Source organism: Chiloscyllium plagiosum, chromosome 15 (genome assembly GCF_004010195.1).
Source record: "Chiloscyllium plagiosum isolate BGI_BamShark_2017 chromosome 15, ASM401019v2, whole genome shotgun sequence".
NCBI lineage: Eukaryota > Metazoa > Chordata > Chondrichthyes > Orectolobiformes > Hemiscylliidae > Chiloscyllium > Chiloscyllium plagiosum.
The window spans coordinates 41,782,415-41,804,063 of record NC_057724.1 but is presented as its reverse complement, the minus strand read 5'-3'; the positions used below and the strand labels follow the sequence as shown (position 1 = coordinate 41,804,063).

The window sequence follows — 21,649 nt, the reverse complement described above, 5'->3', positions numbered from 1 at the left end:
GGCTTTCCGGAGGCGGGGGGGGGGGGGGGGGGGGGGGGGGGGGGGGGGGTGGATTCTGTCAAACTGGTTCCTTGTGGACGGTCAACACTGAGGAGATGGGAGAGGACGTCAGCTTTCACTGAGTTCCCAATCAGAAAGGGAAGTGTCCGTTCTCAAGAGGAAGTTTATTGGATCCCATTGACCTGAAGGCTGGTTGTTTTTCCTATTTTTTCTCTACACAGAAGTGTCATCATACACAAATGAATGCCCTCCCCACCACCAAAATCAACATGAATATTTATTTGTTTTTATTTTAAACTACAATCCACCCCCAGTAATACCCCCAGTAATAATTAGTGCAGTGGAAGCCGGGACGCTAAATGTCTTCAAGGCCGAGATTGATAGATTCTTGTTGTCTAGAGGAATTAAGGGCTACGGGGAGAACGCTGGTAAGTGGAGCTGAAATGCGCATCAGCCATGATTGAATGGCGGAGTGGACTCGATGGGCCGAATGGCCTTACTTCCACTCCTATGACTTATGGTCTTATGGTCTTAAGTGTTGGAGGCAGTTCAGAGAAGGTTCACTTGACTAATACTTGCAATAGTGGTTGCATTATGTGGACAGGCTGGATAGTCTAGGCCTGCATCTGCTAATTTTGAAGCGTAAGAGGTGACTTGATTGAGAGGTGGATGTGGAAAGGACATTTCCTCTTATGGAGAAATCTAGAACAATGTTTAAAAATCAGGAGTCACAATTTGAAAATCAGGAGTCACTCATTTAAAACGGAGATAATGATATTTTGTGAGTGCTTCTTCTGAAAAGGTGGTGGAGGCAGAGTCCTTGAATATTTTTAAGGCAGTGATTGATAACATTTTGTTAAGCAAGGAGTTGAAAGGTTAATGTGGGTATGCAGAAATGTGGATTTTTCATCACAATCAAATCATGAGCATTTTGAATATTGCAGCAGGCTTGAAGGGCTGAACCATCTACATTTATATGTTTATAAATGTGTAGATGCATATATGCTAAAGCTTTCATAGAAATATAACTCAGCCAACTCACTTCGGAATAGAAATGGCTTGTGAGTAGATGGGTATCTGCCTGCTGGTCGGGGCAGGGACAGAAATTACTGGCTAGGAGACTGCTAAAGGCCTGGTTTCTAACATAATGGGCCCCATAAAGAACTGTGGTCCTGGTTATTAAGCCCTGATAAACACTTGATATCTGTACCCTGCCTACTGGTGACCGTACCTTAAATCCAGCAGACTGGACAATGGTAGTGCAATAGAGAACCCCAGGTCTCTCAAATAGAAATTGGACTTGTGCCAAAAGCAAAAAAATCTCTATAACCTTCCTGCCATTTATGGGTGGTGTGGTGGCTCAGTAGTTAGCACTGCTGCCCCACAGCACCAGGGACCCAGGTTCGATTCAAGCCTTGAGTGACTGTCTGTGTGGAGTTTGCACATAGGTAGGTTTCCTTTGGGTGCTCTGGTTTCCTCCCACTGTCCAAACACATGCAGGCCAGATGAATTGGCCATGCTAAATTGCCCATAGTATTAAGTGCATTAGTCAGAGGGAAATGGGTTTGGCTGGGTTACTCTTTGGAGGGTTGGTGTGGACTTGTTGGACTAAATGGCCTGTTTCCACACTGTAGGGAATCTAATCTAATCATGATTTCAACAACTATTTTTTTCCAAGCTTTTGAAGCCTTACCTCGGCCTAGAGTAAGGATTGAACTTTCTTAAGCAGGAGAAAAGTTTGAGTGTATATAAGTGTGTTCAAACCTCACAGAATTTTCCAGTCATTAATTCTGTTTCTCCTTCCACAGTTGCTGCCTGACCTGAGAACTTTCCAATGTTTCTTGTTTGTATTTCACTTTTCTATCATGGGATTATGGAGGAGCTGACGTTGGGGTCAGAATGATTACAGAGGGATTGTGTAGGAAATGTTAGAAAATAATGAAATCAAATTGGTAAGATAACTTCAATACATGTGATGGTTTTAAAAACGGCTCCTCATCACATACCTGATCTGTACATCACTTTCAAAAGTAGATGCCTCACATTTCACAGTTTCCTCAAATGACATCAGGGTATTCTCTGGCGCCAACTAAAACAATATATAGAACAGTCACCATCTAATGCATTCTATGCATAGCAACAGTATTAAACACATCCTAGCCAAGTACCATCGATAATGAACATGTTAATTCAATATTACCTGTGTTTAAATGTTCTGGTCATTCATTTCAGCCCTCACAAATAGATACAGTCTGAGACAGTGTTTGCTACATTAGCAGGTCTATACTTGTATTGTGTAACTCTCTAAATTATTGTTAAAATGTGTAAAATTAGCTCTAGTTCTATCCTTCACTAACTGTCTTTCTGGAATAGAATAGCAGGTACCTACCATGGGTGCTCCACGGTGTCCCATCATGGCTGGTCGTGGTGGCAGATCTTTCCTTTCAATAATACAAGGGGAGGAAATTGCAAGTGGAATGAAATAAAGAATTATCACCACTCCAAGGTAGAACATTGGTATAATCACCTGCAAACCTGAAAACAAAAGTGTAAAGTGGTGACAAATCTCCATTGTTGAGATTTCGATACTACAACTATCCATTTCAGCATCCTGATCTTGATATTGAGGGGGAATTTTATGGCTGGGAAGCCCAGGGATACCAGCATCCTGGAGAAGGTATTGAATTTAAGGGGAGGTTCTGATTAACATCTTTGGACTTCATCTCCTGGTCACAGTCAGGTTGACAGAATGACAATTAGCCTTCAGCTCTGGATACAGTGGAGAGGAAGGAAGGAGAAAAAGAGTGGGTTGACATACTTTTGAGTGGGGAAATATTATGGATTATGGTGGTCATTTGGAGGGGAAAGAGAGGAACATATTGACATTGTGTAAACTGATTGACATTGGAAGTTGAAAAACATTGGCGAATGCCATTGAAATCGTTATTGAAATAGATGGATATGATGAGATGAGGTTCAGGAAATTATCAGAGGATGGTCTAATAATAGAATGAAGCAAATTTCCATGGAAGGGTAAGGATGAAAAGGGCAACACTTTCTTCTCCCACAATCGTGCACGAAAGACATTTTACAGTTTGCTCGAGTTGCTGTTTCCTCTTTTCATCTGCCAGGTTCCTGGGAAACTAGGCCAGCTAATAATAAACCTGAAATACAGAGAAAGTCTTAGCTCATTAAAGTTCTCCCAGTTTGTCTCCATTACAACTGGACATTAAGATTTCTGTTTTAAAATTTGTTTTGAATCAACCCTGGTAACTTTTGTAATTTTTGTTTGGCTTTGACTCATTTTTGTTTTAGGACATCAACATTACAAGAATGTAAGGAAAAGAAATAAGAGTAGATAATGCAATCTATGAAACATGGTCTGGCATTAATAAAGCCATGCATGGACATGTACATCAACTCTATTTTCTTCCTCATCCCCATATTACTTGATATATTACTTGATTCTCTTGTCCACTCAAAGTATCTATCAATCAGTCTCGGTCTTGAAATTATTTATCAACTGAATATCCATAGCTCTTCACAGTGGACAATTACAAATAATCACGACACTTTGAGTGAAGATATTTGTCTTCATTCCAGTCCTACACCCACTGGTCTCCCAGTAGAATCTTTGTTACTTCACATAAATAGAGTGTTGGAATCATCAGGGTAATTTTCTTTTACTTTTGTGTTGTTGGCAGACAGTTCCCTTCAGGAACAAGATATGTGCAGTACACATTTTTTCAACCATAAAGTAAGTTAAATGGTGAGTAAACATTTGGTTTTAATGATCACACTCTGAACTAAAGGGTCAAGCCCCACTCCAAATAATTCCAGTGAGTAATGATTAGACAATTATCTCCAAACACTGTATTGATAGCCAGTGAGGTAATTGGATGAAAATAAGCACAGATTGGCTGGTCCCAATTAATCATCTAGTCATAGAGAAATACAACATGGAAACAGGCCCTTTAGCCCAAAATGCTACATGCTGATCATGGTACCCACTCAGCTAGTTCTAATTGCTCACATTTGGTCCATATCCCTCTAAACTCTTCCCATCCATGTACCTATCCAATTTTTTTTTAAATGTTGCTATTGTACCGGCCTCAACCACTTCTCTGGCAATTCATTCCATATACACACCACTCTCTGCATGAAGATATTGCCCCTCAGGTTCTTCTTAAACTTTTCCCCTTGAACCTATGCTGTCCAGTTTTCAATTCCCCACCCCTAGGTAAAAAATCTGTATGCATTCATCTTATCAATATTACTCATGATGTTATACACCTCAATAAGGTGACCCCTCTTCCTCCTACATTCCAAGGAATAAAGTCTTATCCCAGCCAACCTCTGCCTCTAACTCAGGCCTACTCCTGGCAACACCCTTGTAAATCTTCTTTGCACTCTTCCCAGTTTAACTATGTCTTTCCTATAACAGGGTGACCAAAACTGTACACAATACCCCAAGTGCAGCCTCACCAATGATTATACAACTGTAACATGATGTCCCAACTCCACACTGAAAGCCTCAACCAATGAAGGAGAGCATGCTGAATGCTTTCTTTACCACCCTGTCTACCTGTGATGCTGCTTTCAAAGAAATATGTACAAGGTCCCTCTGCTCCACAACAGTCCTTAGGACCTTACCATTTACTGTAGAAGTTCTACTTTGTTTTGACTTTCCAAAGGGCAAAACCTCACACTTATCTGTATTGAATTCTATTTGCAATCCTCAGCCGACTTCTCCATCTGATCAAGATTCCTCTGTAAGTTTTGATAAGCTTCTTCGCTACCAATGATATTTCCTAATTTTCTATCATCCACAAACATACTAATTTGCCTTGTACAATCACATCCAGACCATTTATATAAATAACAAATAACAAAATTCCCAGCACTGACCTCTATGGCACATTACTAGTCACAGGCCGCCAGTCTGAGAAACAACCTTCAACCATCACCCTCTGCTTCCTACCATCAAGCCAATTTTGAATCCAATTAGCTAGTTCTCCCTAGATCCCATGCAACCTAACCCTCATGACTGGCCTACTGTTAAAGGCCTTACTAAAATCCATGTAGACAACATCCACTGCCCTACCCTTATCTATCCTCTTGTTTATGTCTTTGAAAAACTCTAAATGATTTGTCAGACATGACTTTCTGTCCACAAATCCATGCTGACCATGTCTAATCAGACCTTGACTATCCAAATATTGGTTGATCCTGACACATAGACTTTGTTTAGATTAGATTCGTTTAGATTCTCCAGAGTATAGATTTAAGGTTAGAGGGGAAAGATTTAAAAGGGACCTAAGAGGCAACCTTTTCATGCAGAGGGTGGTGTGTATATGGAAGGAGCTGCCAGAAGAAGTGGTGGTGGCTGGTACAATTATGGCATTCAAAAGGCATCTGGATGGGTATATGAATGGGAAGGATTTACAGGGATATGGGCCAAATGCTGGTAAATGGGACTAGATTAATTTAGGATATCTGGTCAGCATGAATGAGTTGAACTGAAGGATATATTTCCATGCCGTACAGCTCTACGACTCCATGACTCTAGGACTTGAGTTAGAACCTGCTCAATTGGAGAACAAGATTTCCAGATGTATACAAATGGTTGAAAATTCAAATGTAATGTGGGTCTGAATTCTGGAGATGCACTTGCTCAATGTAAAGATTCCCAGCAGCATCGAAAATTTGCACAATATTGTTATGAAGATGAAGGCTGCCAAGAAATTAGGAAACACTGACTATCAAAGGTAACTTTTCATATGAAATACACTCACAGTAAAAAGAAAGATGATGACCCAAGGAGATCTTCAGCCAGAAAGACAGAAGATGACAGCAGCTGTGTGATTTTGAAATTATATCGATGTAATTTTAATATGCATCTTATTGGAACAGTATATTGCTATAGAATTGGAGCCAGATAGTAAGCAGGTAAGAGAAAGGGGGGCTTAGAATTGTGAATAGTTGTGTTTAATGTTCACTTTTAGAGATAAAAAATAAATTGATCTTATTTTCTTTAAATTGTGGAATTTGGGAGTTCTCTGTCACTCATATTTTAACAGTTTACGAGGTGGGGTGAGATTTTTCTGGGTGTTGGGGTTTAAGTAGCAGAGGGGTCCACCTCCATATTGTAACAATATCCACATTAAAGTTCAATGAAGAACTTAGAGTAAAGCAAGCCAGGTGCAACACCAGGCCCACCTAACATTGAGGTGACAAGCACTGAAGCAAAAACACAAGACTACTTGCATGCCAAACAGCAGAAACAGCATGCAACAATCAAAGCAAAGCAATCCCATAATCAACTGAAGAGATTTAAGTTCTTCAGTCCTGCCACATCCAACAGTGAATTATAGTGAATGATTAAATAACTAACAGGAAGAGGCATTATCCAGAAACATCCATTCACAATGATGGGGAGCACAGCACATTAATGTAAACGATAAGGCTGAAGCATTTGCCACCATTTTTGGTCAAAGGTTCCAAGTAGTCGATGCATCTTGCCTCCTCCTGAAATTTCCAGTATCATAGATGCCAGTCTTCAGCAATTCAATTCACTCCACATGATGTCCAGATGACTGAAGGCACTTGGTACCAGAAAAGCAATGGGACCTTAAAATATTTTTGCAATAGCACAAAGCATTTTTACTACAGAATCTGACGAAGGGTCACTTGACTCGAAATATTAACTGTTATCTCCTTATAGATGCTGCCAAATCTGTTGCGTCTTGCAGGATCCTTTGTTTTTGTTTCAGATTTCCAGTATCTACAGTTCTTTCTGTTTATTTTAAGGTGACAGAAACTACTTTTGAACTGAAAGCAACATTTGATTAAGTGCAGCATCAAGAAGCACAAGCAAAACTTGAATCAATGAGGGTCAGGGGAAATCTCTCTGGTAGTTGGAGTTATACCGAGCTGAATAGAAAGTGATTGTTTTTGTTGGAGGTCATTCATCTCAGTCCCAGCACATCTCTCAGGGTACAGTTGTAAGCCCAACAAGCATCAGCTGCTTCATCAATGATTTTCCTTCCATCATAAGGTTAGAAGTGGGAATGTTCACTGAGGATTGCACAATGTCAGTTGAATGTGTGACTCCTCAGGCTGTAAAGTACTTTTGTCCATTTTAAAAAGATCTAAATCAAAAATCCAGATTCAAGCTGACAAAGAAAAGTCTGGTGATGATAATCTCCAACAAGAGACAATCTACCACCTTGCCCTTGACATTCATGGCATTACTATCACTAAATCCTCCAGTATCAGTGCCTCCATCATCATGAAATTGAACTGGGTCAGCCTGTAAATACTGTAGTTACAGAGTAGGTCTGAGGCTAGGAAGTCTGTAGTGAGTTAATTATCTCCTAACACCCAAAGTCAGTCCAACATCTACAAGGAACAAATCAGCAATGTTATAGAATACTCTCCACTTGCACGGATGAGCGTAGTTCCAACAAAACTCAAAAGGTTAGATACCATCAAAGATAAAGCAGTTCACTTGCCTCGCACTCCATCTATTGCCTTCAACATTTGTTTCCTCCACAATCAAAATACAGCAGCAGCAGTGTGTACCACCTACAAGGTGCACTGCAGCAAACACCAAGACTCCTATGACAATACATTCCAAATCCACGATGATAACCACTGAGAAGCACAAGAATAACAGATGTATGCCACAGAGGGTTGGTGCAGACTCGATGTGCCAAATGGTCTCTTTAAGGAAAATAAATATTTCAGTCGCTTCAGTGTCGTTCAGTCAAATATCTTGGAACTCTCTGCCTAACAGCAATGTCAGTGTACCAATCACTCCATTCGATGGACATCGTTGATTCAAAAAGACAGCTCACTACTAACTTTTCAAGGCAAATACAAGTTTACCCATCACAATAAACTTGATAGCAGAATCTACTATGGGAAATTTAGATTATAACTTCTCACTTTAAAAAGTAGACTGAAATACAGCGACTTGCATTTTTTGCCATTGTGTTGTCTTTACATTACTCACTTCTTCTCTTTGACTTGAAAAGTTGATCAATGATGAACCAGGCCATGATCGTCACAGCAACAACTGCACCAAGGTGGAGAAAAGGAGCTGTAACCTGCATAGCAGAATACATCTTCAAACTTCAAAAATAAAAATTTTAAGCAATGTTAGCAAATTGTTTCTTCACTTTCAAAAATAGAGCAGAAACAGGAGTATTTACGATACAAACCGCAAAGTTCAGTTATATTTAATTCTGTATGAATGAAATTACAAATTAAAAACAGTCCATCCAGACCAAACAGTGATCTATTCTTTTGTTCATTCTCCGCATGTGGTAGTTTTAATCCCATATGCCCATTCTGTTCCTTTGTTTATTTATCACTGTTTCCAATAATGAGCTGTCAAATATACAGCATAGTTGATGCGGTGTCTACTCCAATCATGTATTAAAGAGCCTTATATGGTGTGACTCTAAAGTCTTAGAACTACATGTTAACAATTAATTGAACCACATGTAAATAAATTATATGCTGCAATTACTGATACCATTTCCCATGAACAAGACAATGGGGTTTGGCAGAAGTTGTGTTACTTTCTTTTGGCTATGTCTCTAACACATATGGTTGGATGTTTTGTGGTTACAGACTCCATCATATATGGCTAAAAGGTCGGGGTGGGGTTGAGTGAGGGGGGCGCGGGGGTGGGGGGAATGGCAGTTGTGAGCTGGAGACACCTAGAATTCCAGCAGCTGCATTACAACAATTTACCTGTTGGAAGCAGTGTTACTTGCTTTCATATGAAATCACTGCCTCTCTTTTGGGAAGAGGTCTTACCTTGGAGAATTGTTAGCCATCTGACTGTCAGGCAGATAAATAGCTCTGCCAAGAGATGTGGTTATCACTGGTTAAGCCAGCACCTATTAACCACCCTTAATTGTTTTTGAGAAAGTGGTGTTAATCTACATCTTGAACGACTACACTCCATGGGGTGTATGCTGTTAAGGGAGTTCCAGGAATAACAATAAAGAAAGGGTGATATGATTCCAAGTCAGGATGATTTGTGGCAAAGAGATGGTGATATTACTATGTTGCTGGGTCATTGCCTTTCTGGGTGTAGAGATTGCTTGTCTGAAGGATGGTGCGTAAGGAGCTTTGGTGAATGATTGCAGCACATTCTTTATATTGTACATACTACTGTCACTGTGTGCTGGTGCTAAAGTATCTGAATGCTGAAAGTGGTAGGTGAGGTGTCAATCAAGTGGGTCACTTTGATCTTGATGGCTTTGAACTTGTTGAGTACTATTGGAGCTGCATTCATCCAGACAAGTGAAGACTATTCCATCATTCTCCAGACTTTTTTTTTAGATTCGATTACTTACAGTGTGGAAACTGGCCCTTTGGGCCAACAAGTCCACACCGACCCGCCGAAGAGCAACCCACCCAGACCCATTCCCCTACGTTTACCCCTTCACCTAACACTACGGGCAATTTAACATGGTCAATTCATCTGACCTGCACATTTTTGGACTGTGTGAGGAAACCAGAGCACCCGGAGGAAACCCACGCAGACACGGAGAGAATGCGCAAACTCCACACAGACAGTTGCCTGAGGCGGGAATTGAACCCGGGTCTCTGGCGCTGTGAGGCAGCAGTGCTAACTACCGTGCCGACTTGTGCTCAGTGGTATGTGGACATGCTTTGGTAAATCAGAAAGTGAGTTATTTACCGTGGAATTTCCAACTTCTTGGCCATCCCTTGCAGCTACGGTATTTTAATGGCTGGTCTAGTTCAGTTTCTGGTCAATGTTAAATGCAAGGATGTTAATAATGAGGGATTCAATTATAGCCACAACATTTAATATCAAGGTTAGTAGTTAGATTGTCTCTTGATGGACATGGTCATTGCCTCATTATCAAGTGATGTGAATGTTATATGTTATTATCAGCCCAAGCCTGAATGTCCAGGTCTTGCTGCATTTGGATACAGATTGGTTCGGTATTTCAGGAGTTACAGATCGTGCTGAACATTATCTTATCATCAGTGAGCATTCCCATTTTTGCCCTTGTATTGGAGGGAAGGTCATTGATGAAGCAATTAAAGATCATGGGGCTAGAACACTTTCCTAAGGATATCCTATAGTGATGTCCTGGAGCTGAGATGATTGACCTCCAACAACAACAACCATTTTCTGTTGTGTATGACTTTCACCATTGGAGAGCAGTCCCCTGATTCCCATTAAATCCAGTTTTGCTGAGGCTCCTTGATGTCACACCCATATAATATTGCCTTGATGATAAGGGTGTTCATTCAGCTATTGATTTTCAAGTGGTTTTTGATAGCACCGTCAATGACACCTTTCACCACTTTGCTGATCGAGAGCAAACTTATAAGATAATAATTAGCTGGTTAAATTTTTCCCACTTTCTGTGTAGAACACATACCTGATCAATTTTTCATATTTGTATGTAGACTTGTACTTGCGTTGGAACAGATTGGTTTGAGCGCATCTTATTCTGGAGTACCACTTTTCAGTAATATTGCTGGAATGCTATCTGGTTACATAGCCTTTGCAAAATCCAGAGCCTTCAGCGATTCCTTGAAACCATGTGGAGTTAATCAAATTACATTAACGCTGGCATCTTCAGTGGACGTGGTATACATGGAAATCATGGCATTTGATAAGGTTCCCCATGGTAGATTCTTTCAGAAAGTAAGGAGGAATGGGACACAGGGAAAATTTGGCTGTCTGGATACAGAACTGCCTGGCCCATAGAAGACAGAGAGTGGTGGTGGTGGATGGGAAGTATTCAGCCTGGCGCTCAGTGATCAGTAGTGTTCTGCAAGGATCGGTTCTGGGACCTCTGCTCTTTGTGGTTTTAATAAATAATTGGATGAGGAAGTGGAAGGGTGTGTTAGTATGAGGGTTGGTGGAGTTGTGGACAGTGTGTAGGGCTTTTGTAGGTTGTAATGGGACATTGACAGATGCAGAACTGAGCTGATAAGTGGCAGATAGAGTTCAGTCTGGAAAAGTATGAAGTCATTCACTTTGGAAGATCAAATTTGAATGCAGAATATAGGGTTAAAGGCATCATTCTTGGCAGTGTGGAAGAATAGATGGATCTTGGGTCCCTTGTCCATAGATCCCTCAAAGTTACCACCCATGTTAATAGGGTTGTTAAGAAGGCACGTGGTATGTTGGCTTTAAGTTGCTGGGGAATTAAGAGCCAGGAGGTTATGCTGCAGCTCTACAGAGTCCTGATTAGACCACAGTTGGAATATTGTGTTCAGTTCTGGTCACCTCATTACAGGAAGGATGCCGAAGCTTTAGAGAGGGTGTAGAGGAGATTTACCAGGATGCTGCCTGGACTGGAGGGCGTGTCTTATGAAGAAAGGTTGAGGGAGCTGGGGATTTTCTCATTGGAGCAAAGAAGGATGAGAGGTGACTTGGTAGAGGTGTACAAGATATTGAGAGGCATAGATAGAGTCGATAGACAGAGACTTTTTTTCATGGTAGAAATGTCCATCACAAGGAGGCATAAGTTTAAGATGATTGGAGGAAGGTTTGGGGAGATGTCAGAGGTCGGTTCTTTACTCAGAGAATGGTAGGTGCATGGAATGCACTGCCAGCAGTGGCAGTTTAGTCAGATACATTAGGGACTCATAAGCGACTTTTAGATAGGCAAATGCAAGTTAGTACAATGAAGGGTATGTAGAAAGAATCTTAGAGTAGGAAGGCTGGCACAACATCGAGGGCTGAAGAGCCTGTACTGTGCTATATTCTATGTTCATTGAAGGCTTGCCTTCATTAGTCACAACACTGAGTATAGGGGTTGGGACATCATGTTGCGACTGTACATGACATTGGTGAGGCCACTTTTGGAGTACCGCGTACAGTTCTGGTCACCCTGCTACAGGAAGAATATTATTAAATTGGAAAGGGTGCAAAAAAGATTTGATTGGACGGTTTGAGTTATAAGGAGAGGCTGGGACTTTTTCCCTGGACTGTAGGACATTGAGGGGTGACCTTATGGAAATTTATAAAATCATGAGGGGCATAGATGAAGTGAATAGCAAAGGTCTTTTGTCTAGGGTAGAGAAATTCAAAACTAGAGGATGTAGGTTTAAGGTGAGGTGGTGAAAGATTTAAAAGGGAACTGAGCATCAACTTTTTCATACAGAGAGTGGTGGCATATAAAATGAACTGCCAGAGAAAGTGGTAGATGTAGATGCAGTTACAACATTTAAAAGACATGTGGATAGGACCATGAATAGAGATGGTTTAAGAGGGGTATGGGCCAAGCACAAGCAAATGGGATTAGTTTAGCTTGGAAAACGTGGTCGCCATGGAGTTGGAACAAAGAGTCCTATGACTCAATGACACTATGACTATCTGTGAAGCTGGGGATCTCAGGAGGAGGAGAAGATTGATTGGTAAGTTGTTACTTCTATCTGAAAAACACTTGCAAATCCTTCAGCATTGTCTTTTGCTTTCTAGTGCTGGGCTCTTCCATACTTGAAGATGGGATATTGAATTGAATTCAATTCAATTTAATTTATTGTCACGTGTACTGAGACACAGTAAAAAGCTTTGTCTTGCGAGCAATGCAGGCAGATCACAGAGTTGATTAGAATAGATAAGTAAGTAATAGGTAAACAGCGGCAAAAACAAAAACACAGGTACAGGCGAATGTTAAAGGTTTGCAAGTCCATTCAGTATTCTAACAACACTAGGGTAAAAGCTGTTGCGAAATCGGCTGTTGCGTGTGTTCAGGCTTCTGTACCATCTCCACGATGGTAGAGGTTGTAGAAAAACACTCGTAGGGCGGGATGGATCTTTGAGAATGCTGGCAGCCTTTCCTTGACAGCGGGCCTGCTAGATGGATTCTATAGATGGGAGGTTGGCCTTTGTGATTGTCGGGGCTGAGTTCATCACTCTCTTGAATGGTACAGTTGCCATACAAGTGATACAGCAAGATAGGATGCTCTCGATGGCGCACCTATAAAAGTTGGCAAGGTTATTTGCCGTCATGCCAAATTTCCTCAGCTGCCTGAGAAAGAAGAGACGTATTTGGGCCTTTATAACCGGTGCGTCCACATGAAGAGTTCAAGAAAGCTTACTGTGGATGACCACTCCCAGGAGCTTGACACTCTCCACTCATTCCACCTCTGTGCTGTGAATGTGTAGGGGGGGCATGAGTAACATCCTGCCGAAAGTCAATTATGAGTTCCTTGATTTTGTTGATATTGAGAGCTAGGTTGTTCTCAGTGCACCATTTTTCCAGATCTTCCACCTCCCGTTTGTAATCTGTTTCATTGTCATCTGAGATTCAACCGACTATGGTGGTGTCATCAGCAAACTTGTAAATGGCAATAGTTTGGTATTTGGCGATGCATGCATGGGTATACAGTAGGGGGCTGTGTATGCACCCCGGGGGGGCTCCAGTTTTGAGTGTAGTGAGGTTGAAATATTGTCCCCAACCTTCACTGATTGTGGCCTGTGGGTCAGGAAACTAAGGATCCAGTTGCAGAGAGTGGGGCTTAGTCCGAGATCACTGTTTAGTAATCAGTCTTGAGGGGATAATAGTGTTGAAGGCTGAACTGTAGTCAATGAGTAGGATTCTTATGCCTCTCCTCCAATGAGTTTTTAAATGTCTACCACCATTAATGACTGGATGAAATAGGACTGCAGACCTTAGATCTAATCTGTTGGTTATAAAATCACTTAGCCCTATCTGTTGAATGCTTCTTACACAGATTAGCATGGAAATAGTCCTGCGGGTTCACCAGATTAACACCTTATTTTTAGGTATGCATGGGACGGCATGCTGCACTCTACAATAAACCAGGGTTAATTACCTGTCTAGCTGGTAATGGTTGATCACGGTCATTTGCTAGACAGATTGTATTTCCTTGCTTGACATATGTACAATGCTGACTATCTGATGCAGCAGATATCCCTTTAGATAATTTGAATGGATCCATTAGTGTGGAAGAACCATTTTTGTACTAGAGATTATAATAGTGAATTTCTATCGCAGATTATCTTAAAAAAAACAGAAACAATCAATAACCATACCCTACAAAAGATAAAGTTACCAGTGGACACGTCTCTGAATGTTAAACCTGAATCTGAGAGAAGTGGATCACAATGTCTAGGTGTCCATATATCATCATATGGCAGACCCTCATGCACTCATACAGTTGTGACGTATATGTAATTCATATATACATAAATATCATTTATTTTAGGGTTTGTATCTTAAGCAATAATTTTAAAGCAGTATGTGTCAGAGGGCAGGTGACTGGGGCATTCCTGTAGTAATAATGTATGTTTGCTTGCATGATGAGAGTTTTAAGATTGGAAAGAGTAAACATTGAAAGGCATTGACTTGCTTTCAGTTTAGAAGAATCAAGGATTGTTTTATTGATTAGCAAAACTATAGCTTGTAAAATTTTTGTTTCAGTTCACAGAAGATCTGGCTGGGGTCAAATTTAAGAAAAATTTCTCATGGAGATCGGAGTTAGTTTAGAAATAGGTTGCCTCAGTATATGGGTTTTAGTTTGAAAAATTCCAGACTGGAACTATTTGGTTGGTACACTGAAGGGGTTGTTTGAACTTAAACTTTACTCATTCATAGAAGTGACTTTAACAAAAACAGGTTGTCAAGCTGTCAAGACTAGGAATTAAATATAATTAAGTCAAACCAAAAGATGTGGTAGAGAAGAGAACTCTCACTAGGATTTGAGTGCTGTAAAAGGATAATGTTAGGATAGATGGAATATTGTTCTGCTGTATTTTGAAATCTTTCAAATTGTGTCATTTGTAATTTATTCCACTTCATTTTCATTTTGTTAATGTAATAAGCTTCTGTTCTAATGTTAAAACCAAATCTGCAGCATTATTTGCATGCTTATGTTTCAGTGAAAGATTACCATAATAAAAAAAATGCAAAATATGACCTACAGACTTGTTTAGTAGTAAAATCAGTTGTGAACATAACAGTGCAATCAGATGTATAATTCAAAATGTAATTTAAAAAAAAACAATCACTAAATTCGGAAAAGAGTGAATAAATAGAAGATGAACAAAATCAACTACTATATGGAACAAATGCAGAATGAGATAATTGAAGAATGAAAGAAAAAGCACAAACAGACATCACCATCCTTTTTAAGAAGTGTATTGGAGCACATGAGGGTTCTCATACACATCAGTCAGCTTTTGAAACAAATCTTGTTCGATGGGCAAGGTTTACCCAAAGTCATGAATGTAGATGTGGGATTTTTAACAAGCTATTTAAACGTGGACATTCTTGTGAAGAATACAACAATGGTTTTATTCCAATTCAGCAAGTGAAATCCTCCAAAATCAGTTATAGGTTATTTTTTTAATTCTGAACCCATTACCTTCTGGGCCTTAACTTCTGATGGGACATATCAAAATTGGGGACTCAGGTTGTTAAACCTAATAAGATTCCCTAGGATGGGGTATTTCAAGGCCATAGGGCACATTTTTAAGGTTTGAGGAGAGAGATTTTCAAAAACATGAGGGGCAAATCTTTTTACACAGAGAATGGTTCACATGTGGTATGAACTTCTGGAGGAAGTGGTGGAGATCGTTACAATTACAGCATTTAAAAGATGAATAAGAAGGGCTTGGAGGGATATGGGCCAGGTGGGACTAATTTAATTCAGGATTATGTTTGGCAGGTAGGACCGAAGGATCTGTTTCTGTGCTTTGTGTCTCAATGAATCTATGTATGTTATGTCCTCCATTCATTTTCACAGCATTGTATTGTGGGTTTTCTCTTGTAAACAATGCAATTGAGGGAACATGAGAGAATGGCCAAGATTTTTTTATTGCAGATGTTATAAAGATGCTTTAAACCTGACATTGCTTGGAGGACTGAGGCTTTGGAGAATTGTGGATAAAGGAATTTAGTTTCAAGTTTTGTGGAGAAAACTGGAATGGTTTCTTTGAACAAAGTCACCAAATGTTCCCTGGGGACTTGGAGATTTGTTTAAAAACAAAACTTCCTGGAAATCACATGACTGGTGATAACGGCTTTGCTGTAGACTGTGTTGGCCATTTTTGAATAGTGACTTGGAAGGATTCTTGTTTTATTTAGTTCAGTTGGAGGGAAGTTTACTAGGAATAATCTGAAATGAAGGAAAGCTTGCTACAAACAAGCTGCTGAGTTGATTTCTCTCATTTTTTTCAAAAAGAACATCTTTTATATCTCTTCAGGATGAAAGCTATTTGATCTTTTGAAAAAGTGATTGAACAAAAATACTGAGCGAACTATGTCTACAAGACTTCAGAGGCAGCCATCATAACTAGTGACTTAACCATTCATGTCAAAATGACAGAGCAATAGACTCAAAACCTTTAAGCTTTTGTCCTCAAGAATAACTCACTGGTCAATGGGTTTTTTTCTCAGAAAGTCAGTCTCTGCAGAGAAATCTGCTTTTGTTTGTACTGAAGAATACTTTTGTGTTATGTTTTCAAGTATGCATTTAGGGATATTTAGAAAAGAAGGCATTTATGTTTCTATATTGCTGACTGTTCTCTGACCATTGTTTAGATCAGAGTGGTGTTGGAAAAGCACAGCATGTCAGGCAGCATCCGAGGAGCAGGAAAATCGACCTTTCGGGCAAAAGCCCTTCAACAGGATTCCTCCTCGGATGCTGCCAGACCTGCTGTGCTTTTCCAGCACCACTCTGATCTAAACTCTGGTTTCCAGCATCTGCAGTCCTCACTTTCTCTGTTCTCTGACCATTGTATATTAAGCAATTATTGCTTCTTTACTGAATTTTAGTTCAAGGTCTTTTTATTTACAGCCTGATATAGATAAGCTATTAATTGATCAACTTAGTAACTGGAACATGTATTGTTATTTTATGTCATGATCCATATAGTAGTGGGACTAGAATAACTGTGTAATACTCCAAACCTGGTTGTAACAAAAAAAGTGGTGGCTTGTAGTGGAGTAACAAATGAGGACATTGTTTAATTAGAAGTGAGGTACTAATAACTTGAAAAGGCTAAAAGGAAATATATTAAGTTTCTTTATATCAAAATTGCTTTTACAAAAACTTTTCCGGAGGTGGAAATGTCATCCCTATATGATTTGCAAACAATAAGCACAATTCGCAAAACTAAATTGGCTGGGAAATTATGCTTAGAGGTAAAAGATGAGGGTTGAAAAACTGACATAATTGAAATAATTGCACAAGGTCTTTATTGGGATAAGGGACTTTTGTTTTCTACTGGATTCACCTTATGAATATTTTCATCTCGCAACCCAGTTTAGTGGGTGAGACGAGAGAGATGGTGCATCCTTCCTGTTTTGGTCAGAACACAAATTCCAGGGAAATAAATTGGAAAAAAGTTTACTTGTAATTTGCTGCATACAGTTTATATTTAAAGCAGTCATATTATCGTGTAACTCACTTGAATTGACAGGCTTATAGTGTCCCATTCTTCTTTCCACTTAATTCTAATGACTATCATTAAAATTAGGATCAGTAGGACACAAATCAGGATTATAACCTTGAGAAAACAAGAAAAGATACAAGATGAAAGTGCAATACATGAAAATAATAGGCTGTTACAGAATTAATGCAGGATTTCACATTGGGCTACAGGAGAAGATCAGCGATAGGGTTAGCTGCTTTGATATCATGATCACAAGATCATACCTCATTGTGTAACATTGGAGTTAGTGTTAAACACTCTTGACAATATGGAGGTGCTGGTGTTGGACTGGGGTGGGCAAAGTCAAAAGTCACATGATTCCAAGACTTTGTCCAACAGCTTCATTTGAAATCACAAGCTTTTGAGCGCAGCCCCTTTGTCAGGTGAAGACATTTCTGCCTGCATTTGGTCAATTTCCCTCCATTCCTTGCATATTCATGCACTTATCTAAATGTTCCTTAAAAGCCCCTATTGTTTCTGGGTCCACTATTCCTGATGAAGGGCTTATTCCCGAAATATCGACTCTCGTGCTCCTCAGATGTGGCCTGACATGCTGTGCTTTTCCAGCGCCACACTCTTCGACTCTGATCTCCAGCATCTGCAGTCCTCACTTTCTCCTCCTTAAATGCATGCCCCCTAGTTTTAGACATTTCAACTCTGGGAAAAAGATTCTGTCAACTTTATCTATGCATCTCATAATTTGATAGACTCCTATCAAGTCTTCACTCAGCCTCCAATGCTCCAGAGAAAACAACCAGAGATTTTCAAGTTGCTCCTTATAACTCTTACCCTGTAGTCCAGGCAGCATCCTGGTAACATCTTCTGCACCTTTTCCAAAGCCTCCACATCCTTCCTGTAACATGACATCTTGACTCTCGTACTCAATTCTCTGACCAATGAAAGCAAGCATGCCATACACCTTCTTTACCACCCAATTCTACTTGTGTGGCCACTTTCAGCGAACTATGGTCTTGAATCCCAAGAATCCTCTGCACATCAACGCTGTTCAAGGTTCTACCATTGACTGTATACTTAACATTTGATCTCCTAAAGTGCAGCATCTCATACTTACGCAGATTAAACTCCATCTGCGATTTCTCTGCCCATACCTGCAACTGATCTCTATCTTATTGTATCCTTTGATGATCTTCAACACTATCCACAATTCTACTGATCTTTGTATTGTCTGCAAATTATTAACCCTCTTATCTAAATTTTCATCCAAGTCATTTATATACATGTCCAACAGCAGAGGTTCCAGTATCGATCCCTGCAGAACGCCACTGCTCAGGGACCTCCAGCCTGAAAATAACCCTTCCATCCCAACCTCTGCTTTCTACAGGCAAGCTGATTTGGAATCCATGGAGCCAAGTCACCATGGCTCCCATGCATCTTAATATTCTGGATGAGGGAAATTGTCAAAAGCCTTACTAAAATCCATGTAAACAACATTCACTGCTCTACCCTCAACAATCACCTCTGTCACGTCCTCAAACAATTGAATAAAGTTCGTAAGACATGACCTGCCCTGCACAAAGCCATGCTGCTGTCACTAATTAGGCCATGCTTTTCTAAATACGTGCAAATTCTATTCTTAATAATTCTCTCCAATAGTTCCCAACCACTGATGTGAGACTCATCAGTCTGTAGTTTCCTAAATTATCCCTATTTTCCTTCTTGAACAGATGAATAACATTAGTTACTCATCAGTCCTCCAGGACCTCTCTTGTGGCTAGCAAGGATACAAAAATCTTGGTTAACTCTGCAAAAATTGCCTCTCTTGTTTCTCTCAATAGTCTGAGGTAAATACTATCGGGCTCTGGGGACCCATCCACCTTAATGCTTTTCAAGTGACCCGACACCACTTCTTTCTGATCTGAAACTGCCTTAGCATATTAGCATGTTTCACACTAATCCCACTATCCTTCATATCCTTTTCCTGGGTGAATACCAACGCAAAGTACTCATTTAGGATCTCACCCCCCCACATCCTCTGCCTCCAAGCACTCCTGGTCTATGCCTTTCTAAGAGACAACTTATCTGATTTCTCAGGATTGATTCTAACAATTTACTAACAAGCAAAGTAAGACAAACTGGCTTATAATTCTTTGGCATTTCCTTTGTACCATCTTAAACCAACAGAACCACATTTGCATTCCTTCAGTTCTCTGGCATCTCACCTGTGTTTAGTGAAAATTGGAAAATAATCCTCAGAGCATCTATTATTTCCTCCCTCACCTCCGTCAACATCCTAGGGGACAATCCATCTTATCCACTTTCAATGATTCCAATTCCGTGACCTCTTCCTCTCTTGTTATGATTATTTTGTCCAATATTTTACACTGTTCCCCTTGGATTACTATATCCACATCATCTCTTTCTTTTCTGAATACGGAGACAAAAAATTGATTTAAAATTCTTTCCATATCGTCTGCATTTTTACACGGGGTCCTTTCTTCACCTCTGATTGGTCCCATTTTTTTCCTGAACTATCCTTTTGCACTTTATATACTGGTAAAACATCTTTGGATTTTCCTTTATCTTGATTATAAAATGTTCATTATTAAAGAAGTTGCAATGGAGAAAGAATTGATAATGCTCATGCTAAGCTTTTGTTGCCATTTGTGGAACATTACCTTATTAATCCAGTGTAAGGAAAGTGGTATTCGCAGAGCCAATTGACACAGTGAAAGTATCTGAAACAACAAAGCAGTAACTTCCTGAAAAACTAGTGTGTAATTGTCTGACTCATTTCTAATGCCGCAATCACATATTCACCAAGGTGTAAATGTATTTGAGTTAATGAACAGTTTTAATAATTGGTTTCAGTAGGATTAAATTTATTGCTTAACATTGGATTGTCACTGGATTGTACAATCTGTAGCCTATTTGCATAATATGTTTCTTTTAGAACATAGAACAGTTTAACACAGTACAGGCCCTTCGACGCTTGATGTTGTGCTTACCTTTTATCCTATTCTAAGATCAAACTAACCTACATACCATTCATTTTCCTATCATCCATGCGCCTATCCAAGAGTCATTTAAATGTCCCTATGTATCTGACTCTATTACCACCGCTGGCAGTGCATTACACACGTCCATCATTCTCTGTGTAAAAGGACCTCTGACATAACCAGGACTCTATGCAGCTGCAGCATAACCTCTTGGCTTTTAAACTCAATCCCCCTGCTCATGAAAGCCAACACACCATACACTTTCTTAACAATATTACCAACTTAGGTGACAACTTTGAGGGATTTATGGACATGGACCCCAAGATCCCTCTGTTCCTCCACACTGCCAAGAATCCTGCTTTTACCTTTGTACTCTGCATTCAAATTTGACATTCCAATATGAATCACTTCACACTTTTCCAGGCTGAACTCCATCTGCCACTTATCAGCCCAGTTCTGCATCCTGTCAATGTCCCGTTGCATCAGGCCTCCACACTGTCCACCGCTCCACCAAACTTCATGTCATTGGCAAACTTACTAACACACCCTTCCACTTCCTCATCCAAGTCATTTATAAAAGCCACAAAAAATAGAGGTCCCAGAACCAATCGCTGCAGAACACCACTGATCACCAAGTTCCAGGTTGAATACTTTCCATCTACTATCACTCTCCGTCTTCTATGAGCCAGCCAATTCTGTATCCAGACAGCTAAATTTTTCTGTATCCCTTATCTTCGGGGCCACCTCATGCTCCCGCGAGGAGGTTGAGCAGTTCATCAACTTCACAACACATTCCATCCCGACCTTAAGTTCACCTGGACCATCTCTGAGCTGAAACTTTATTGCTGGAACAGCACAGCAGGTCAGACAGCATCTAGGGAAAAGGAGTTCCTGGACCTCTCCATCTCCATTAACGACGATCGACTTGACACTGACATTTTGTACAAACCCACCAATTCCCACAGCTACCTGGATTATACCACTTCCCACCCTACCTCCTGCAAAGATGCCATCCTGTATTTCCAATTCCCCCGCCTCCGCCGTATCTGCTCCCAGGAAAACCAGTTCCACCACAGGACACACCAGATGGCCTCCTTCTTTAGAGACCGCAATTTCCCTTTGCACATGGTTGAAGATGCCCTCCAACGCATCTCATCCACATCCCGTACCTTTGCCCTCAAACCCCACCCCTCCAACCGCAACAAAGACAGAATCCCCC

At 40.3% G+C, this 21,649-nt stretch overlaps 1 protein-coding gene across 1 annotated transcript in view; it reads right to left on the bottom strand.

Annotated features, from left to right (window-relative positions):
- Positions 1-21,649, bottom strand: part of gdpd2 (glycerophosphodiester phosphodiesterase domain containing 2) — a 104,231-nt gene that overhangs the window by 56,933 nt on the left and 25,649 nt on the right. Inside the window, exons 4-8 of the mRNA XM_043704773.1 lie at positions 20,110-20,169; positions 17,450-17,548; positions 8,018-8,111; positions 2,390-2,535; positions 2,007-2,089 (exon numbers count right to left, since the gene is read on the bottom strand). Coding sequence (XP_043560708.1) covers positions 2,007-2,089; positions 2,390-2,535; positions 8,018-8,111; positions 17,450-17,548; positions 20,110-20,169 — 482 coding nt within the window. The remainder of the gene's footprint in view (positions 1-2,006; positions 2,090-2,389; positions 2,536-8,017; positions 8,112-17,449; positions 17,549-20,109; positions 20,170-21,649) is intronic.